Source organism: Molossus molossus, unplaced genomic scaffold (genome assembly GCF_014108415.1).
Source record: "Molossus molossus isolate mMolMol1 unplaced genomic scaffold, mMolMol1.p scaffold_m16_p_4, whole genome shotgun sequence".
Classification (NCBI taxonomy): domain Eukaryota; kingdom Metazoa; phylum Chordata; class Mammalia; order Chiroptera; family Molossidae; genus Molossus; species Molossus molossus.
The window spans coordinates 39749255-39770225 of NW_023425377.1; the positions used below are offsets into that span (position 1 = coordinate 39749255).

The window sequence follows — 20971 nt, forward strand, 5'->3', positions numbered from 1 at the left end:
TACTACCAAAAAAAAAAAAAAGAAAAGAAAAGAAATATTTATCAGTTATCAAAACAAAGCCAATGTGAAATCCCAATAAAGCCAAATTAACAGTTGGTGTGGCTCAGTGGTTGAGTATCGACCCATGCACCAAGAGGTCATTGGTTTGACTCCCTGTCAGGGCACATGCCCAGGTTGTGGGCCAAACCCCCAGTTGGGGGGCATGCAGGAGGCGGCCAATAGATGTTCTCTCATCGATGTTTCTCTCCCTTTCTCTCTAAAAACAAATAAAGTAAAAAGAAATTTAAAAAGAACAAAAAAAGAAAATAAAGCCTTGTCTTTCTCTGGTGGTAAAGAAGGAAAGTTATCAGTGGCTCTGTTTTCTAGTCTTGTAGAGAAGACTGATTTGAAAGAATGAGGCAATAATACAAAAAGAGTCTGAATCGGAGCTAAACCTGAGACTAGCTTTACTCTAGTCTTTTCTGTGGTTTGTTTTTGGCCATATCTGTCCCCTTTCCTTCCTAACCTTAAGTGCAACCACTGATATGCTAATAGTGCTTGTCTTTGAATGTAAATATTGTGAGTTTTTTTTCTTCTTCTTTCTGGTGATTTCCATGTTATAGATATACAATGTACTACATTTACATTTTTATGTTAATTTGCCATTTTTTTAATGTGAGGAAGAGGTAGGCCCAATTAGTTGAACTTGTCAAACACAGAATTAATCTTGAGTTATTTCTGAAATACCAACTAATAATATTCTCAACAGTTTTCATTTGCTAAAATCACTCTAAATTTTATAGGCAACTTCTCCTTTCTATATGCAAGATAAATTCTTTAAAGTTTGAAAGATTTTATTTTTTTTCTTTATTGATTTTAGAGAGAGAGGAAGGGAGAAGGAGAGAGATAGAAACATCGATGAGAGAAAACATCGACCGGTCACCTCCTGCACGCCCCCCAACTGGAGATCAAGCCCACAAGCTGGGCATGTGCCCTGACCAGGAATCGAACCAGTGACCTCTTGGTACATGAGTCAACGCTCAACCATTGAGCCACAGTGGCCAGGCAAAAGTTTGAAAGGTTTTAAATAAAATATTACTTCCAACATATATATCCTAACCTGATCATAACTTTAGAAAGAAAGACTATGATTTAACATTCCCATGCTAGGGACTTTAAATCAGTTATATTTTCTATCAAGGATAAATAATGTTACAACTTATATAAATATTTTTTCTTTAATTTAAAAACATTATTACACTAAGCATTGATCTGGGGTGTTTACATGTATTTTGATTCTCAGGATACTTCTGTCAGATCAATTTGTTTGTTTTCTTTTTTTAATCCTCACCCGAGGACATTTTTCCATTTTTTTGTTCAGATAGAGAGGGAGGAAGAAAGAGGAAGAGAGAGAGAAACATGGACGTAAAAGGGACACATCGAGTGGCTGTTACCTGCATGACCCAACCAGGGCTGGGGACAAAATGCAACCGAGGTACATGCCCTTAAGCGGGAACTGAACCCGGGTCTCTCTGGACTACAGGCTGACAATCTAAATGCTGACCCAAACTGGCCAGGGCAGATCAATTTGTTTAAATAAATAAATCATAGGTTTCTCTGGTCAATTTGACAACTTCTTAATTTACTGAAATCTGCTCTAGAGATCTGTTTTAGGCAACTTAAATAAAGACACTATTTTCAGGAGCTCCCCAAAATTAAAATTTCTTTTCACAGACTCAGCAAAAGAGTAAAATAAAAAGTAAAAAAACACCAATGCCTTTCCTCATTTTTGCAATGGACTGAATATAATTAGGTTTATAAACCTTCAAGTAAAAGCCATTAAAAAATGAATTAATCTTACCTCATCTGAAAGATTGTCAACTCTATACAAACTGGGATGAGTTGTGAGCATAAGGTAAACCAAGGGCTGGTTTTTTACTTGACACATAGCAAAAATGCGTTCATCTAGACGTGCATTTGTCCCAGTCTGGAATGATTTCTGTAAAAAAACCCACCCCACCAAAAAAACAAAGATATATAAAAAATACATATAAAACTTTGCAAATATCAGTTGTTAAACAAATATCTTCAGACAAAATTAGTGAATTTGCTGTTAATTATTTTCTGAAAAATATTTTTTAAGAAGTCATACACATGTACTAAATTGTGGCTATATCCCTACCTAAAAGTCTTGAGAAATTAACTATCTAATCATGGCAAAATCATTTGATCTCTCTGGTGTCTGTTTCCTAATCAGTGAAATAGATCTAAACACTCTATCTACCATATAGTGATAGTGATATAAAAACAAACACCACCACAAGAAGGATCAAGTTATACTACAGATGACAACAAACTAAATACACATTTGAGGAACCAAAGATCTAAGTGTTCTATAAATGCAGGGTGATGATTAATGGTGGTTAACTATCCTTGTTTCTCCCATAGTTGGAGAAATTAAACAATGTACAAAGCTTACAAATCAACCAGGAGAAATAATAATACAAAAGAGGGCAAACAGTTAGCATAGTAGAGCTATAAGGAACTGTGAGTTTTAACTTCATGAAGAATAGTGAAGTTTTTTGTTTGTTTGTTTGTTTTTTATCCTCACCCGAAGACATTTCTTCCATTTTTTCTTCAGATAGAGTGGGAGGGAGGGAGAGGAAGAGAGAGAGAGAGAGAGAGAAAAACATCTATGTGAAAGGGACACATTGAGTGGCTGCCACCCACACGACCCAACCAGGGTTGGAAACAAACTGCAGCCAAGGTATGTGCCCTTAGTGGGAAGGGACCCGGGTCTCTCTGGACTACAGGCCAACGCTCTCACCGCTGAGCCAAACCGGCCAGGGCAAGAGTAGTGAAGTTTTGAGGTAAGGTTTTAAGCATTCCTAGTGATAGAAAAGAGTAAAAAGAAGGAGAGAGATCACAGTAATGAAATTATGCCTTAAAACAAGTGTACTGCCTTGGCCGGTTTGGCTCAGCGGTAGAGCATCAGCCTGCAGTCTAGAGACTGGGTTCGGTTCCTGCTGAGGGCATGTACCTCGGTTGCAGTTTGTCCCTGGCCCCGTTGGGGTCATGTGGGTGGCAACCAGTTGATGTGTCTTTCTCACATTGATATTTTTCTCTCTCTCTTCCTCTCTCCCTCCCGCTCTATCTGAAGATAAAAGCAAAAATGTCCTCGGGTAAGGATTTAAAACAAAAAAAGCGCACTGACTATACTTAAAGGAAGACTTAAAAAGGCTCTTAAATGACCTGGCCAGTTTGGCTCAGTGGGTGAGCGTCAGCATGCAGGCCAGAGAGTCCTGGGTGCGGTTCCCACTAGGGGCACGTACCACAAAAAAAAGGATCCTAAGATATTTTAAATTGGTATATGAATGGACACTAGGAAAGAAGAATACTATGGGAAATGGAAGAATGAAAGTTGCATTTATTCACTCAAAAAATATTTACTGAATGCCTACTGTGCATTAGGAACTATTCTAGGTGCTAGGACAAAGTGGTGAACAAAAGAGATAAAAATCATGTCCTCATGGAAAAAAATCCTAGTAAGGGAGAAATAAATAATAAACATGGTATATCAGCGTTAAGAGCTGGCAAAAAAAAAGGAAACTTAGCTGGCATAAAGTTATATATACGATGTTTAGGTATTTACAGAATAAAAAGTTTGCATTTTGACATTTTCACTGCATTAGTTTCTGGTTTTTATTCTTACCTGTTTAAGGAGTGCCAACACAAAGAGTGGAAAAAGCCGCAGAGAAAAAGGAACCATGAGTCCTGGCTGATGGTTACTTAGGACTGAAGAACGATAAGCTGAAAGAGAGTCTATGACAGCATTCACTAGGGCATCCCGAGCATCACTCAGACTGGCAGTCACAGATCTGTCAACAGCTGACAGAGATGGGGGTAGGGACAAGAGAAAAATAAAACAGAAGTTTACCCCACAGAATAGAAAAGGTAAGTTTTTATTTATTGATTGATTCATTTGAGAGAGAGACAGAGAAACATCTATTTGTTGTTCATGCATTCATTGGTTGCTTCTTGTATGTGCCGTGAATGGGGACTGAACCTGCAACCTTGGAGCATGGGGAGGACACCCTAACCAACTGAGCTACTGACCAGGGCCTACATGCTTTAATAGCACAGATTATTTTTCTTATATTTATTGAAAGAGCCCTTAGAGAATTATTTTTATCATCTATCATGCTACTCTGTTTATATGCATTCTGCATACTCAAAATTTTTTTTTCAATATTACAAACACTATAGTTGTTTTCAAAACCTCTCAAACTACAACTAAACTCAATTCTTGTGGTATCAAAAATATAGCCAGTTAATCTGGCCAGTGTGGTTCAGTGGTTGAGCATCAAGTATAGCATGCAACAAGAGGTCGCCGGTTCCATTCCCGATCAGAACACATGCCCACGTTGTGGGCTTGATCCCCAGTGGAGGACATGCAGGAAGTGGCCAATTGATGCTCTCTCTCATCGATGTTTCTCTCTCTTTCTCCCTCTCACTTCCTCTATCTCTAAAAAACAAATGAAAAAAAATATTAAAAAAAAATATATATACCCAATTAATTAATGTTAACTGCTATAACCAAATTTGTACATAGGCAAGAAAGAATGAAGTCTATTGCTACCTGTTCAACAGTAACTCTAAGACTTCATCAACTTAAGACATTCTAATTTTAAAGATTTTTATAAAATGTGAAAAAATGTGCATATTAGAATCAACAAATTTAGTAACAGTAAAGAAAATTGTTGTGAAGAGTTTTATTAAAAACCCACAATACAGGCCCTGGCCGGTTTGGCTCAGCGGTAGAGCATTGGCCTGTGGACTAAAGAGTCGTGGGTTCGATTCTGGTCAAGGGCATGTACTTCAGTTGCAGTTTGTCCCCAGGCCTGGTGGGGTCATGTGGGATGTAGCCAGTTGATGTATCTCTCTCTCACGTCGATGTTTCTCTCTCTCTCTTCCTTTTTCTCCCTCTCTTTCCCTCCCACTCTATCTGAAGATAAATAGAAAAATGTCCTCAGATGAGGATTAAAAAAAAATCCACAATACAGCCTGACATGTAGTTAGTTGTTGATGACAATAATACTAAAAATAATAATAATCATACTGTTGTTCCCCTAAGACCTCTCCTATGCTCGACCCAGGTTGTGGGCCTGATCCCCAGTGAAGGACATGTAGGAGGCAGCCAATTAATCTTCTCTCTCATTGATGTTTCTATCTTTCTCTTCCTCTCCCTTCTTCTCTCTCTAAAATGAGTAAAAAAAAAAAAAATTTTTTAAAAGAAAATGATAATAATAATCATACTGTTACCAAAAGTGTTAGTTTGCCCTGGCCAGGTGGCTGGATTGGTTGGAGCATCATCCCATGCACCAAAAAGAAGGTGTGGGTTGGATTTCCAGTCAGGGCACATACCTAGGTTGCAGGTTCAATCCCTGTTCTGGGTATGTGCAGAAGGCAACTGATAGGCATTTCTCTCTCACATTGATGCTTTTCTCTCTCTCCCTCTCTCTCTCTCCCTTCTTTTCTTAAAAAAATCAATGAAGCATGTCCTTGGGTGAGTGAGGATTAAAATTTTTATTTATCTATTTATTTTTTATTATTTTTTTAATTTATTTATTTTTTATCCTCACCCGAGGACATGTTTCCATTTTTTGTTCAGATAGAGCGGGAGGGAGAGAGAGGAAGAGAGAGAGAGAGAGAAACATCGATGTGAAGGGACACATCGAGTGGCTGCCACCCGCACGACCAACCAGGGCCGGGGACAAACTGCAACCGAGGTACATGCCCTTAGCGGGAACCGAACCCAGGTCTCTCTGCACCGCAGGCCAACACTCTAACCGCTGAGCCAAACCGGCCAGGGCTATTTATTTATTTTTAAATTATTATTATTTTTTTTATCTTCACCCAAGGACATTTTTCCATTTTTAGTTCAGATAGAGTGGAAGGGAGAGAGAGAGAAACATCGACATGAAAGGGACACACTGAGTGGTCGCCACCCACACGACCCAACCAGGACTGGGGACAAACTGCAACAGAGGTACGTGCCCTTAGTGGGAACCGAACCTGGGTCTCTCTGGACTGCAGGCCAATGCTCTAACTGCTGAGCCAAACTGGCCAGGGCGAGGATTAAAATTTTTAAATAAATAAAGCCAATTAGATATTTAAATTTAAAAAAAGCACTGACAGTTAAAAACAAAGAAAAGAAAAAAGAGTATTAGTTCAACAAAAAATAAAGATACTAACCTTCAAATTTCTTCAGTCATAATCTTTAATCTTTTTTTTTTTTTTAAATCCTCACCCGAGGACATTTTTCCATTTTTCGTTCAGATAGAGTAGGAAGGAGTGAAAGAGAGAAACATTGATGTGAAAGGGACACATCGAGTGGCTGCCACCTGCACGACCAACCAGGGCCGGGGACAAACTGCAACCGAGGTACGTGCCCTTAGCGGGGAACCGAACCTGGGTCTCTAACCACTGAGCCAAACCAACCGGCCAGGGCATAATCTTTAACTTTTAACAACATATGAGAAGACTAACATGGTATTGGACCCTTTACCAGGTTTCATTAAAGAAAACATTTCCCGCCCTGGCTGGTTTGGCTCAGCAGTTAGAGCGTCGGCCTGCGGTCCTGAGAGGCCCGGGTTCAGTTCCCACTAAGGGCACGTACCTCGGTTGCAGTTTGTCCCCGGCCCTGGCTGGGTTGTGCGGGTGGCGGCCACTCGATGTGTCCCTTTCACGTTGATGTTTCTCTCTCTCTCCCTTCCACTCTATCTGAACAAAAAATAGAAAAGTGTCCTCAAGTGAGGATAAAAAAAAGAAAACATTTCCCCTGCCCTAGCCAGTTTGGCTCAGCGGTTGGAGCATTGGTCTGCAGACCAGAGAGTCCCGGGTTCAGTTCCCACTAGGGGCACATACCAATAAATAAAAAGAGAGAAAAAAAAAATTTCCTAGTTAATTTTTTTAAAAAATTTTTATTTATTAATTTGTTTTTGTTACAGATGTTTCTCATTTTCCTCCAGTGACACCCTCCTCCCCTCCCCTCCAGCCCCATCCCCAGCTCTGTTGTCTATGTTCACTGGTCATGCATCCTAGTAAGAAATTTTTTAAAATAGGTAAATATCCCAATTATAGAGAGATTTGAGACTGAAGCAAATAGATCCACTGACAGTCTTCCCTGAAGGAGAAAAAGTGCAAGAAATAGCCCAGCTGGTGTGGCTCAGTGGTTGAGCATTGGCCCATGCACCAGGAGGTCGCCGGTTTGATTCCCGGCCAGGGCATATGCCCAGGTTGTGGGTCCAATGCCACTTGGGGTGCATGCAGGAGGTAGCCAATCAATGTTTTCATCTCTCTCTCTCCCTCTCTCTCTCTAATATCCAAAAAAGCCTCTGTTTAAAAAAAAAAGAGCAAGTACTAAAATGATGTTTAGCGCCATGTGTCTAGAAAGAGACAAAAAAAAAAGTCAAGTAGGCAACTGACGTGAAGATATTAATAAAATTTCTGTTAACCCACAGAATCTGTCCAAGGCTGCAAACTTATATGTGATAGTAAACTGGTTTGCAATCCCAAATTCCATGACTTCAAGTCTAATGATCTTACAGTACACTGTCTCTTGTAATCCAAGCTACAGAGCTCATAAAAAAGATATTGACTACTAACAGTACACATTCAGTAAAAAATGGTTATGTAAGTCCATAGTAGGCAGATTATGAGACATAAAGCAATTTAGTGTTAATGGTCATGAGATTCATTTGGGGGCGATAGAAATATTTTAAAACTAGATTGAGGTGATGGCTACACAACTCTGTAAATATACTAAAAAACAATGAAATTGTACAGTTAAAATGGGTTAAGTGATAGGGTACATAAATTATACCTCAATAAAGCTTTTTTCTTTTTTATTCCTCACCTGAGGATATTTTTCCATTTATTTTCAGACAGAATGGGAGGGCGAGATAGAGAGAAACATCAATGTGAGAAAGACACATCAACTGGTTGCCACCCACACAACCCCGACCTGGGCCAGGGATGACCGCAACTAAGGTACATGACCTTGACTGGAATCCAACCCAGGACTCTTTGGTCCGCAGGCTGACACTGTAACTGCTGAGCTAAACTAGCCAGGGCAAGCTTTTATTTTTTATTTATTTATTAAAATTTTTTTCTTTATTGATTTTTTAGAAAGAGAGGAAGGACGAAGGAGAGACAGAAACATCAATGAGAGAGAACATCGATTGGCCACCTCCTGCATTCCCCCCAACAGGGATTTGGCCCACAAACTGGGCATGTGCCCTGACCAGGAATCGAACAAGTGAACTCTTGGTGCATGGGATGACGCTCAACCTCTGAACCACAACAGCTGGGCCAGGGCACATACCCAGGTTGTGGGCCAAATCCCCAGTGGGGGGAATTCAGGAGGCGGCCAATGGATGGTCTCTCTCATCAATGTTTCTATCTCTCCCTCCCTCTCTGAAAAAAAAGATAAGGGTATTTGTAGCAGATCTTTTATTCAAATAGTCATTTAGTAGGCACATATGGAATCCAAAACACTGAAACCCTTAAAGCTAGTTATTTAAAGACAAAAATATGTGGATTTTTCTAATATTATTACCTGCAAAATATTACAATAGGTGATAACAATCCTTACCCATATTAGCCAATAACCCTGCAATTGCTTGAACATCAGCTCCAAGAAACACTTCATTCAGAGTTGAAACTACTGGCAAACACAAAGTATGAACACGAATTCTTCTTTCACCTTTGGAGAAAACACACAAATGATAGTAAAATACAACTAAATAAAAAAAGTTTACATTGCCTGGGCATGTGCCTGGGTTGCAAGCTGGATCCCCTGTGTGTGTGTGGGGGGTGGGGGGCATGCAGGAGGCAGCTGATAGACATTTCATTCTCACATCAATGATTCTCTCTCTCCCCCTCTCTTGAAAATCCATAAAAATATATATATTTTAAAAGTTTATATTAAAATCACTTCTTTTCAATTCAAAACCAAATAGAGATAAATATTAAGTAGATATAGTATCAAAACTTTAATGTGAAAACTCTAATACAAAATTCTTTTTGTTCAACTTATTGCTGAAAAAACAACAGGGATGGTATTCAAATGATAGTAACATGCCAGCTTTTAAAAATATCTCTTCTAGCCCTGGCCAGTTCAGCTCAGCGGTTAGAGCGTCGGCCTGCGGTCCGGAGAGACCCGGGTTCGGTTCCCGCTAAGAGCACGTACTTCGGTTGCAGTTTGTCCCCGGCCCTGGTTGGTCGTGCGGGTGGCAGCCACTCGATGTGTCCCTTTCACATCAATGTTTCTCTCTCTCTCTCTCCCTCCCACACTATCTGTACAAAAAATGGAAAAATATCCTCGGGTGAGGATAAAAAATAAAAAAATAAATAAAAATATCTCTTCTAAACTTTTTTGTTACTTTATCTTTCTTGTAATAAAAATACATATATACACTCACATATACAGACACACAAATATATAAATGACAACACTACTCCAAAATGTGTTCTTGAGTCTGTGTTTTGATATTCAAAGTCCAGAGAGAAATCTCATACTTTTCTCTTTAATCACATTAAAAAAAAAAGAAACTAATAATCATAATACTTTCTCTTTAGTAATTTAGCCACAATAACAAAATCAATAAATACAAGAAACAAAAATAAAAACCTTTTGACAACCATAAAATATAAAAAATGCCAACCTTTTAAAAATTTCTGATCAGCAAGACCCTGAACATCAGAGAAGAACAAAAAACCAGAGATGAACATTATAACCTAAGGCTAATGGAAATGTACATATGAGAAACTCATACACATTACTTTTAAAGAGAAGAAATGTCTGCAAAACAAGGGTAACATTGTTTAGTTTCTATTCTAGATAAAAATAATGTTAACTAGCCCGAACCCAGTGACTCAGTTGATTAGAGAATTGTCCCATACACCAAAAGGCTGTGGGCTCAATTCTCAGTCAGGGCACATACCTGGGTTGCAAAGAACAAATCGATGTTTCTTTCTTCACATCAATCTCTCTCTCTCTCTCTTCCCCTCTTCCTCTCTCTCAAAAATTAATCAATAAACATATCATTGGGTGAGGATATATACATGTACATACATACACACATATATACATACACACATATATATATGTGTGTATGTATATATATATGTATAATACACACACACACATATAATGTTGCCCAGCTGGTGTGGCTCAGGTGGTTGTGTATCATCCCATGCACCAGGAGGTTGCCAGTTCAATTTGGTCAGGGCACTTAGGAATAAAAAGTAACAAACTGCCCTGGCCGGTTTGGCTCAGCGGTTAGAGCGTCAGCCTGCAATCCAGAGACCCAGGTTCCGTTCCCACTTAGGGCGCGTACCTTTGTTGCAGTTTGTCCCCGGCCCTGGCCGGGTCGTGCGGGTGGCAACCACTCGATGTGTCCCTTTCACATCGATGTTTCTCTCTCTCTCTCTCTCTCCCCCTCCCAACTCTATCTGAACAAAAAATGGAAAAATGTCCTCGGGTGAGGATAAAAGAAAAAGTAACAAACTACTGGTTGGTGCAATAATAGATGAATCTTGGATGCACTATGCTAAATGAAGGAAGCCAGGTAGAAAAGGCTACCTTATTGTATGACTCCAGTTACATGACATTCTTGCAAACACAAAATTATAGGGTCAGAAACTGATCAATGGTTGCCAGGACCTGGGGATGGGAGAGGGGTTGACTACAGAAACATGAGAAGAATTGTCTGAATTCCTTATACATTTTGGATATTAACCCCTTATTGGATGTATCATTGGTGAATACCTTATTTTTTTAAAAAAGACATGAGATTCTGGGGGTAATGAATTGATCATGACCATCTTTATAGCAGTGGTGTTAGATAATACATTTGTGAAAACTTGTGGAACTAAATTTAGTAACACAATTTAGTAACTTGTGTTACTAAATTGGTAGATTTTACCACGTCAATTATATATTAATTTTTTAATTTTAAGAAAAATCAGTAAGTAGAAAAGGGACTGCGATGTTGTCCTTTTGTCATATAAAAATATTATCAAGAGACAGAAATCTATCTTACTCCTCTAATACTAAAGGTTTTCATTCAAATGCCATTATAACACACTTTTTTTTTTTTTTTTTTTTTTTTTTTTTTTTTAAAGATATTTTAACATTTTACCCCATTGGCACCCCCCACCCCACCCCCCCTCCACCCTGTCCCCGGCTTAGTTGTCCATGTCCATTGGTCATGCATACATGCATATAAGTTCTGTGGTTTATCTCTTCCCACCCCCCCACCCCCCATCCCCTCTTCTGAGGGATGTCAGTCTGTATAACACACTTTTTAATAGATTTTTGGAGGGGCTATAAAGGTGAGTAGACATAGCACAGAAACACTCCTGGAACTCTTTTTTTATTTTTTATATATTTTTTTGATATTTTGTTCAGATAGAGTGGGGGAGAGAGAGAGAAAGAAACATTGACGTGAAAGGGACACATCGAGTGGTTGCCACCCTCACAACCCAATCAGGGCCGGGGACAAACTGCAACCGAGGTACATGCCCTTAGCGGGAACCGAACCCAGGTCTCTCCGGACCGCAGGCCGACGCTCTAACCGCTGAGCCAAACCGGCCAGGGCTTTTTTTTTTTTTTTTTATTCTCACCCAAGGACATTTTTCCATTTTTTGTTCAGGTAGAGTGGGAGGGAGAGAGAGGAACAGAGAGAGAGAGAAACATCGACGTGAAAGGAACACATCGAGTGGCTGCCACCCGCACAACCGACCAGGGCCGGGGACAAACTGCAACCGAGGTACGCGCCCTTAGCGGGAACCGAACCCGGGTCTCTCAGGACCGCTGGCCGACACTCTAACCACTGAACCAAACTGGCCAGGGCAGGAACTCTTTTTTTAGAGGAGGTAAAACAGAGTCCGTGGGCAGAATGGTAAATCTTTAAAATAAAAAATTAAATTTAGCCAGCCTTCACATCATCTTTAGGACAAAATACATTAACCAGCTTTATATTCCTCCTTAGTTTATAACATACTATTATTTTACTTATTTATCCTCTGAATTGTCTGTCTACCCTACTAGAATAAGCTATATGAAGAAAAGGATTTTTAAAATTCAGTTTTATTAACTGTTTTGTAATCAGAACATATTTTAGTGCCTGACAATAAGTAGGCTCTAAATAAATATCTATTAAATAAAATAGTTAAGGAAAATAAATACCAAACATCTTTGCTTAACCAGGAATAGCAACAAAGCTCTTAAGACCAGGAATACTCTTTTGCCTTATTAGAAATGAGTAATTACCTCCAAAGGAGAGGGAGTTCACCACAAACCATAGAATACATGACCAAAACCAAAAACTTACCTTTGTTACATTGTTTTTACAGTTAACAATACTGGACTATATACTTAAAAATTTAAGAGAGGTGCCCTGGCCAGTTTTGCTCAGTGGTTAGAGCACTGGCATGCGGACCAAAGAGTTGTGGGTTCAATTCAGTCAAGGGCATATACCTCGGTTCGGTCCCCAGTCAATGTATCTCTCTCACATCGGTGTTTCTTTCTTTCTCCCTCTCCCCACACCCTCCCACTCTACCTGAAGATAAATGGAAGAATATCCTCGGGTAAAGATTAAAAAGAAAAAATTTAAGAGGGTAAATATGTCATGTGTTTTTTGCCACAGTAAAAAAACCAACTCACCTTTGCTGGATGTATACAAGAGTGCTGACTGAAAGGAAACCAACTGAGTGTCAGTAAGACTCTCTTCCACTGACATCTGTACTGCATACCCAGCATCTGGGTTTACATTGGGCAAAGATAGTAAGTCTGTTGACCGAACAAAAAAGTTCCCATGGAAAGTATGGATGGAAACACCTAGAAGAAATAAATTTATCAAAATTATTTATATACACCTATATATGGATATTTACATTTTACATTCTAGTCGCTCATCAGACTGGCAGAGAATAAATTACAAAGTTTAGATGTGATAATGTGATTTATAAAAGAAAAATATATTTTGTCTTTGATGATTTCTGGCACAGAGCTCCTAAAACCCTTAGAATTTCCCAAGTAATGAGAATGATAAAGGTGTCTTTAGCTATGTTAATAAAGTGACTTTTAGAAAGCACCTAGGTAATCTAAGGCTGGTTGCCAGAGGAACCAACTATGTGATTAGAGGGTTGGGACTTTCAGTTAAATCCCCTCTCCTTTTTTTTTTTTTTTTTAATCCTCATCCGAGGACATTTTTACATTTTTTGTACAGATAGAGTAGGAGGGAGAGAGAGGAAGAGAGAGAGAGGGAAACATCGATGTGAAAGGGACACATCGAGTGGCTGCCACCTGCACGACCAACCAGGGCCGGGGACAAACTGCAACCGAGGTACATGCCCTTAGCAGGAACCGAACCCGGGTCTCTCTGGACCGCAGGCGGACGCTCTAACCGCTGAGCCAAACCGGCCAGGGCTAAATCCCCTCTCAACATGCATCTAGGGTAGAAAGACTGGAGGTTGAATCAAACACTAATAGCAAATAATTTAACAATTCATGACTATGTAATGAAGCCTCCATTTAAAAAACAAATGGAGTTCAGAGAGTTTCTAGGTTGGTGAACACTTGGAGATTTGGGGGGGTAGAGCATTCAGAGAGAGTATAGAAGCTTCAAAAGCTCCATTCCCTTTCCCTTTCCCTATACCTTGCCCTGTGTATCTCTTCCACCTATTTCTGAATTATATCCTTTTATAATAAATCAGTAATCTAGTAAGTAAAATGTTTCTGAGTTCTGTAAGCCGTTCTAGAAAATTAATGGAACCCAAAGAGAGGGTCCCCGGAACTTCCAATCTATAGCCAGTCAGTGAGAAGCACAGGCAACAACCTGGACTTGAAATTAACTTCTGAAGTGTATGTATGTACTGGAGCGAGTGTATCGGGGGGCCCTTAACCTGTGGGATCTGATGCTATATCCAGGGAGATAAGTGTCAAAATTGAGTTATTGCCTGGTGGTGTGGGGGAACCCACACATTGGAATGGGAGAATAATATCAGATAATGTACAGTATTTAGTGAGGGTAAGTGGGGAGGTTAATAAATATCTTCTTAAATGAAGGTGAAAATGCAAATTAAAAAACAAAAAACTTTTTCATAGGATAAGTTGGCAATATCTACCAAAAATCCTAAATGAATACCTCCTTTGACCCTAGTACGTAACTCCATATCTAAAAATTTATCCTACAAATACTCACTCATTCAAGTGCCAATTTTTTTAAAATTAATTTTTGTTACAGATGTTTCTTTTTCCCCCACTGATTCCCCCCTCCCTCTCCCTCCCTGCCCTGTCCCCAGCTTTGTTGTCCATGTCCATTGTTCATGCATACATGCATATAAGTTCTGTGGTTTATCTCTCCCCCACCACCCCCTCTTCTGGGGATTGTCAGTCTGTTCCCCACTTCCACGTCTCTGGGACTATACCATTTCTCAGACTGTTATGTTCATTATATTCCACAAATAAGTGAGATCATATGATACTTTTCTTTCTCTGTTTGGCTTGTTTCACTTAGGATGATACTTTCCAGGTCCCTCCATGTAGTCTCAAAGGATAAGAGATCTTTCTTTCTTACAGCTGCGTAGTACTCCATTGTGTACATGTACCACAGCTTTTTTATCCATTCGTCTACTGATGGGCATTTGGGCTGTTTCCAGATCTTAGCTATTGTAAATAGTGCTGCTACAAACATGGGGGTACATATATTCTTTCTGATTGGTGTTTCAGGCTTCTTAGGGTATATTCCTAGAAGTGGGATCACTGGGTCAAATGGCAGTTCAATTTTTAATTTTTTGAGGTAACACCATATTGTTTTCCATAGTGGCTGCACCAGTCTGCATTCCCACCAGCAGTGTACTGGAGTCCCCTTTTCTCCACACCCTCGCCAACACTTGTTGTTTGATGATTTATTGATGGCGGCCATTCTGACAGGTGTGAGGTGATACCTCATTGTTGTTTTAAGTGCCAAATTTTATATGCAAAAAAATTAAGCAGTACTGTTTTTGTGTGTTATAACAAAAAATTAGAAATATCCTCAATGCTAATGAGTAGTAAAATAACTAAATTGTAATTTGTACACTCTACTGAATACTATTAAAAATTTTAAAGGATGAGATAGATCGGCCCTGGCCAGGTTGCTCAGTTAGAGCACATTCCCGATAAGCCAAAGTTGCCAGTTTGATCCCCAGTCATGGCACATACCTGAATCGACCAATTAATGAATAAATTAGTGGAACAAGCCCTGGCTAGTGTGGCTCAGTTAGTTGGAGCATAGTCCTGGAACAGTAAATTGATGTTTTTCTCTATGTTCTCTCTCAAATCAATCAATAAATTAAAAAAATAAAAATAAAAAAAAGAATGAGGTAGATCCATATAAACTAGTATTAATGGATCTTCAAGACTTGCTGAAAACATGTACAATGTCACAAATGTTAATACACTACTATATATTTTTCATGGAGAGATACCTACGTATGCAGATGTACAGAAAAGACTGATAAATACACCAATGTGGTTACAGTGAATACATAAGGATGGAAGTGAAAGTACGCACACACACAAGGTGATGCAGGAAGACTTCAGCTTTATCAATAATAGTATTACTTTTCTTTTGATTAATCCTCATCTGAGGATATCTTTTCCATTAATTTTTAGAGAATGGGAGGGGAGAGAGAGGGAAAAGAAAGGGGAAAAGAGAAAGAGAGAGAGAGAGAGAGAGATCAATGTGAGAGAGACACATTGATTGGTTGCCTCCTACAATCACCGACCAGGAATCGGGCCTGCAATCTAGGTATGTGCCCTTGACCAGGAATCAAACCCGAAACTCTTTGGTGCATGAGCCGATGCTCTAACTGCTGAGCAAAACAGGCTGGGGCAATAATATTATTAAAAAAAAAAAACATCATGTGGCCTGACTGGTTTGGCTCAGAGGTTAGAGCGTTGGCCCATGGACCAATGAGTCGCAGATTTGATGCCGGTCAAGGGCAAACACTCCGGTTATGGCTTGTCCCTGGCCCTGGTTGGGGTCACGCAGAAGGCAACCAGTGGATGTGTCCCTCTCACATCGATGTTTCTCTCTTTCTCCCCCATCTGCCTCTCTCTCCCTCCTCCTCTATCTAAACAAAAATGGAAAAATATCCTCAGGTGTGGATTAAAATCAAACAAACAGCCCTGGCTGGTTTGGTTCAGCAATTGGAGCCTCGGCCCACAGACCTGAGAGTCACAGGTTCAGTTCCTGCTAAGGGCATGTACCTCAGTTGCGGTTTGTCCCCAGCCCCGGTTGGGGTCGTGTGGGTGGCAGCCACTCAATGTGTCTCTCTTGCATTGATGTTTCTCTCTCTCTCTTCCTCCCTCTCTCCTTCCTGCTCTATCTGAAGATAAACGCAAAGGTATCATCAGGTGAGGATAAAAAACAAACAAACATTATTACAAAAAAATATATGTGTTTCACTTATGAAATAAAAACCAACTTTGAAATAGTAATCAGAAAAAAAGAAGAATATAGGTCAGTATGTATGAAAATAGAAAGGTATGGTTAAAATGAAGCTAGCTGGGTGGCTCAGTTGGTTAGAGCATTGCCCTGTGCACCCAAAAGGTTACAGGTTCAATCCCTGGTTGGCGTGTATAGGGAGGCAACTGATCAATGTTTCTCTCTCACATCAATGTTTCTCTCTTTCTCCCTCTCTATCTCTCTCTCTAAAGTCAATAAACATATTCTCAAGTGAGGATTAAAAATAAAATGCCCGGCCAGTATAGCTCAGTGGTTGAGCATTGACCCATGCACCCAGATGTCACTGCTTTGATTCTTTTTTAGGGCGCATGCCCAGGTTGTGGGCCCGATCCCCAGCAGGAGGCGGCCAATCGATGTTCTCTCTCATCAATGTTTCTATCTTTCCCTCTCCCTTCTTCTCTTTAAAATCAATCAATAAAAAAAAAACACATTTACCATTAAAAAAAAAAAAGGCAGCCCTGGCCAGTTTGGCTCAGCGGTTAGAGCGTCGGCCTGTGGACCAGAGAGTCCCAGGTTCGGTTCCTGCTAAGGGCACATACCTTGGTTGCAGTTTGTCTCCACTCCGGCTGGGATTGTGTGGATGGCAACCAATCGATGTGTCTCTCTCACATCCATGTTTCTCTCTCTCTCTTTCCCTCCCTCCCTCCCACTCTATCTGAAGATAAATGCAAAAATGTCCTTGGGAGAGGATAAAAAATAAAATAAAATAAAAATTTTAAAAAGCAATGGGGATTACATCTGGCTACTTTTATTTCTTTTATATATATATTTTTTTCTTTAATTTTTTTTTTTTTACAGAGAGAGAAAGATAGAAACATCAAAAAGAGAGAACATCAATTGGCTGCCTCCTGCACACCCCTTACTGGGAATTGAACAGGTGACCTCTTGGTGCATGGGTCGATGCTCAACCACTGAGCAACACTGGCCGGACCTCATTGCTTTTATTTGAAGGCTAAAATATATGCTTATATATGTATGGGAAAACTTTTCAAGGGACTATGAGAAACTTTGAGGTAGAGTATACTGGGTTAAGTTTGATTTTTCATTTTATATTTTTTGTACTGTGTCCTTTTTAAAAAATTTAACAAGAGCATATAATTTTATTTGTGATCAAATTTATCATAAAAATAGAATAAGTAAAACCTGCCCAGCCGGTGTGGCTCAGTGGTTGAGTGCCAACCCAAGCACCAAGAGGTCACCAGTTCAATTCCAGGTCAGGGCACATGCCCAGGTTGTGGGCCAAATCCCCAGTGGGGGGGTGTGCGGGAGACAGCCAATTGATACTGTTCTCTCATCAGTGTTTCTATCTCTCTCTCTGTCCCTCTTCTTTCCTCTCTTTAAAATCAAAAAAGAAAAATATTTAAAAAGAAAAGAAAAAGTAAAACCTAATAAGCAAGTGACCACAAAAGATTTATTGAATTAAACACCCTATAAAGAAGGCAAACTGTTGGTTTGTTAGTGTACTCTCAAACTCTTTATGCAAAATTAGGTACATATAAAATAGCTTCTGTCCTGACCAATAAAAAGTTTTAAAAGCACCTTTAGGATACACATTTCCAGTAATTTGTAGCCAGCATCCGCAGAAATAAATCATGTTTGAGGTCCATCAATCTTGAATAAATAGACCTTTCTAAATCATAAACACTAAAAAACTATATGAATTAATAAACAAGTTCAGCAAGACTGCAGGATACAAGATCAATATACAAAAGATTAATTATATTTATATAAAGAAGTAATGGCACAGCCAGTGTGGCTCAGTGGATTGACCATCATTCCATGGACTGAGAGTCTCTGTTCGATTCTAGGTGAGGAAACATGCCGGCTTGCAGGCTCGATCCCCAGTAGGGGGCGTGCAGAAGGCAGCCGATTGATGTATATCTCTCACATCGCTGTTTCTCTCTCTCTCTCTAAAAAATCAATAAAAATATTAAAAAAAGAAAAAGAAAAAGAAACGAGGTTGGGAATTGAGAATAGCTTGGTTCAATTCTCAACTCAGTGTCTAAAATAAAAATTAAATGTGTAAAATTATTCCATTTACAATTGCATCAAAAATATTTAGGAATAAATTTAAAGATTGAAAAAAAATTAAAGAAGACCTAAATAAATGGAAAGACATACCACATGTGTGGATGGGAAGACTTAATACTGTTAAGAGAGTCATAGTGCCCACATTGATCTGCCTATTAAATGCAATCCCTATCAAAATCCCAGCTAGGCCCTGGCTTGTTTGGCTCGGGGGTTAGAGCATCGGCCCAGAGAATAGACCAGAGAGTCCCGGGTTCAATTCCAGCCAAGGGCACATACCTCAGTTGCAGTTCGTCCCCAGCCCCAGTTGGGGTCATGTGGGTGGCAACCAGTTGATGTGTCTCTCTCACATTTATGTTTCTCTCTCTCTCCCTCCCTCCCCCCCACTCTGTCTAAAAATAAAATGTAAAAAAAAAAAATCCCAGTTAGCTTCTTTGCAGAAATGGACAAACTGAACCTAAAATTAATATAGAAACACAAGGGACCCAGAATGCCACAACAATCTTGGGAAAAAATTAAAAAGCTGGGAGGACTCATAGTTCCTAATTTGAAAATTACTAGAAAGCTATAGTAATTGAGACAGTTTAGAACTAGCATAAGAATAGGCACACAAATTAATGGAATATAATTCAGAATCAGAAATAAACCCTCATATTTATGATCAACTGATTGCAGCAAGGGGACATAGGTCTCAAGATAATTCAATGTGGGAAAAATAGTCTTTTCAACAAATGATGCTGGGACAAATAAATATCCACATGCAAAGGAATGAAGTCAAATACCTACCTCAAATAAAATATAAAAATTAACCCAAAGTAAATCAAAGACTTAAATATTAGAAGCATAAAATTCTTAGCAGACAACATAAGTAATAAATGTTCATGACCTTGGATTAAGCAGTGGTTTAATGCTATAATACCAAAAGCACAAACCAAAAAAGAAAAAAAATTGGTTAATGGGACATCATCAAATTAAAAACAATTGTGCTTCAAAAAGTCCCATTAAGAAACTGAAAAGGCAACCTACAAAATGGAAAAATAATTTGCAAGTCATATATTTGTTAGATGCCTTATATCTAAAAAAAATATAAAGAACTCTTAAAACTCAATAAAAAGACAAATCAAAATTTAAAATGAAAAAATAATCTGAATAGACAGTTCTCCAAAGAAGATGTATAGTCTGGCTGGTGTGGCTCAGTGGTTGAGCGTTGACCCATGAACAATGAGGTTGCCGGTTCAATTCCCGGTCAGGGCACATGCCCAGGTTGTGGGCCAAATTCCCAATGGGGGGCATGTAGGAGGTGGCAATCGATGTTCTCTCTCATCAATGTTTGTATCTCTCTCTCCCTCTCACTTCCTCTCTCTGTAAAATCAACAAAGAAAAAAAAAAGATATACAGTGCCTAGTCAGTGTAGCTCAGTGGAATGAGTGTCATCCTATGGACTGAGAGGTCCTGGTTCAATTCCCAGTCAGGGCACACGCCTGGGTTTTGGGCTCAACCCCCCATAGGGGACATGCAAGAGGCACTCAATTGATGTTTCTCACAACGATGTTTCTATCTCTCTCTAAAAAAAAAAAAATCAATAAAAACATATTTTGAATAAAAGAAGATATACAAGTAGTCAATAAACATAAGAAAAGATGTTCAATATCATTTATCAAGAGAGAAACATAATCAAAACTTCAATGAGCCACCACATCACATTCATGAAGATGGTTAAAATAAAAAATACAGGACAATAACAAATACTGAGAAAGATACGGAGAAATCAATAACCTTATTTACCACCAGGGAATGTAAAATGGTGCAACTGCTGGAAAACACTCTGCAGTTCCTCAAAAAGTTAAACATGGAGTTACCTTATGACCCAGGCATATACCTAATATATATATCCAAGAGAAATGAAAACATGTCCCTAAACCTCTACTCAAACGTTCACAGCAGTATTATTCATAATACTCCAAAAGGGAAACAACCCAAATGTTCATCAACTAATGAATGGATAAACAAAATGAAGTATATCTATACAATGGAATAAAATACATAAAATATATTTTTTAATGTTTTTATTGATTTTAGAGAGAGGAAAGAAGAGGGAGGGAGAGAAATATCAATCAGCTGCTTCCTGTAAGCCCCCTCTAATGGGGATTGAGCCTGCCACCTGGGCATGTGCCCTGACCTGGAATCAAACCAGCAACCTCTTGGTGCTCAGGACACAACATTCAATAAGTGAGCCACACTGGCCAGAGCCATAAAATATTTTTAAAAAAGGGGTGAAATACTGATCCATGTTACAACATAAATGAACCTTGAAAACATTTTGCTAAGTGTAAAAAGCCAGTCATAAAGGAACTCGTATTGTGTGACTCTATTCACATGAA

General features: G+C 39.2%; 1 protein-coding gene across 1 annotated transcript in view; it reads right to left on the reverse strand.

Moving 5' to 3' along the window:
- Positions 1-20971, reverse strand: part of SEC24A (SEC24 homolog A, COPII coat complex component) — a 73292-nt gene that overhangs the window by 7516 nt on the left and 44805 nt on the right. The window contains exons 15-18 of the mRNA XM_036239916.1: positions 12713-12886; positions 8636-8746; positions 3692-3867; positions 1841-1978 (exon numbers count right to left, since the gene is read on the reverse strand). Coding sequence (XP_036095809.1) covers positions 1841-1978; positions 3692-3867; positions 8636-8746; positions 12713-12886 — 599 coding nt within the window. The remainder of the gene's footprint in view (positions 1-1840; positions 1979-3691; positions 3868-8635; positions 8747-12712; positions 12887-20971) is intronic.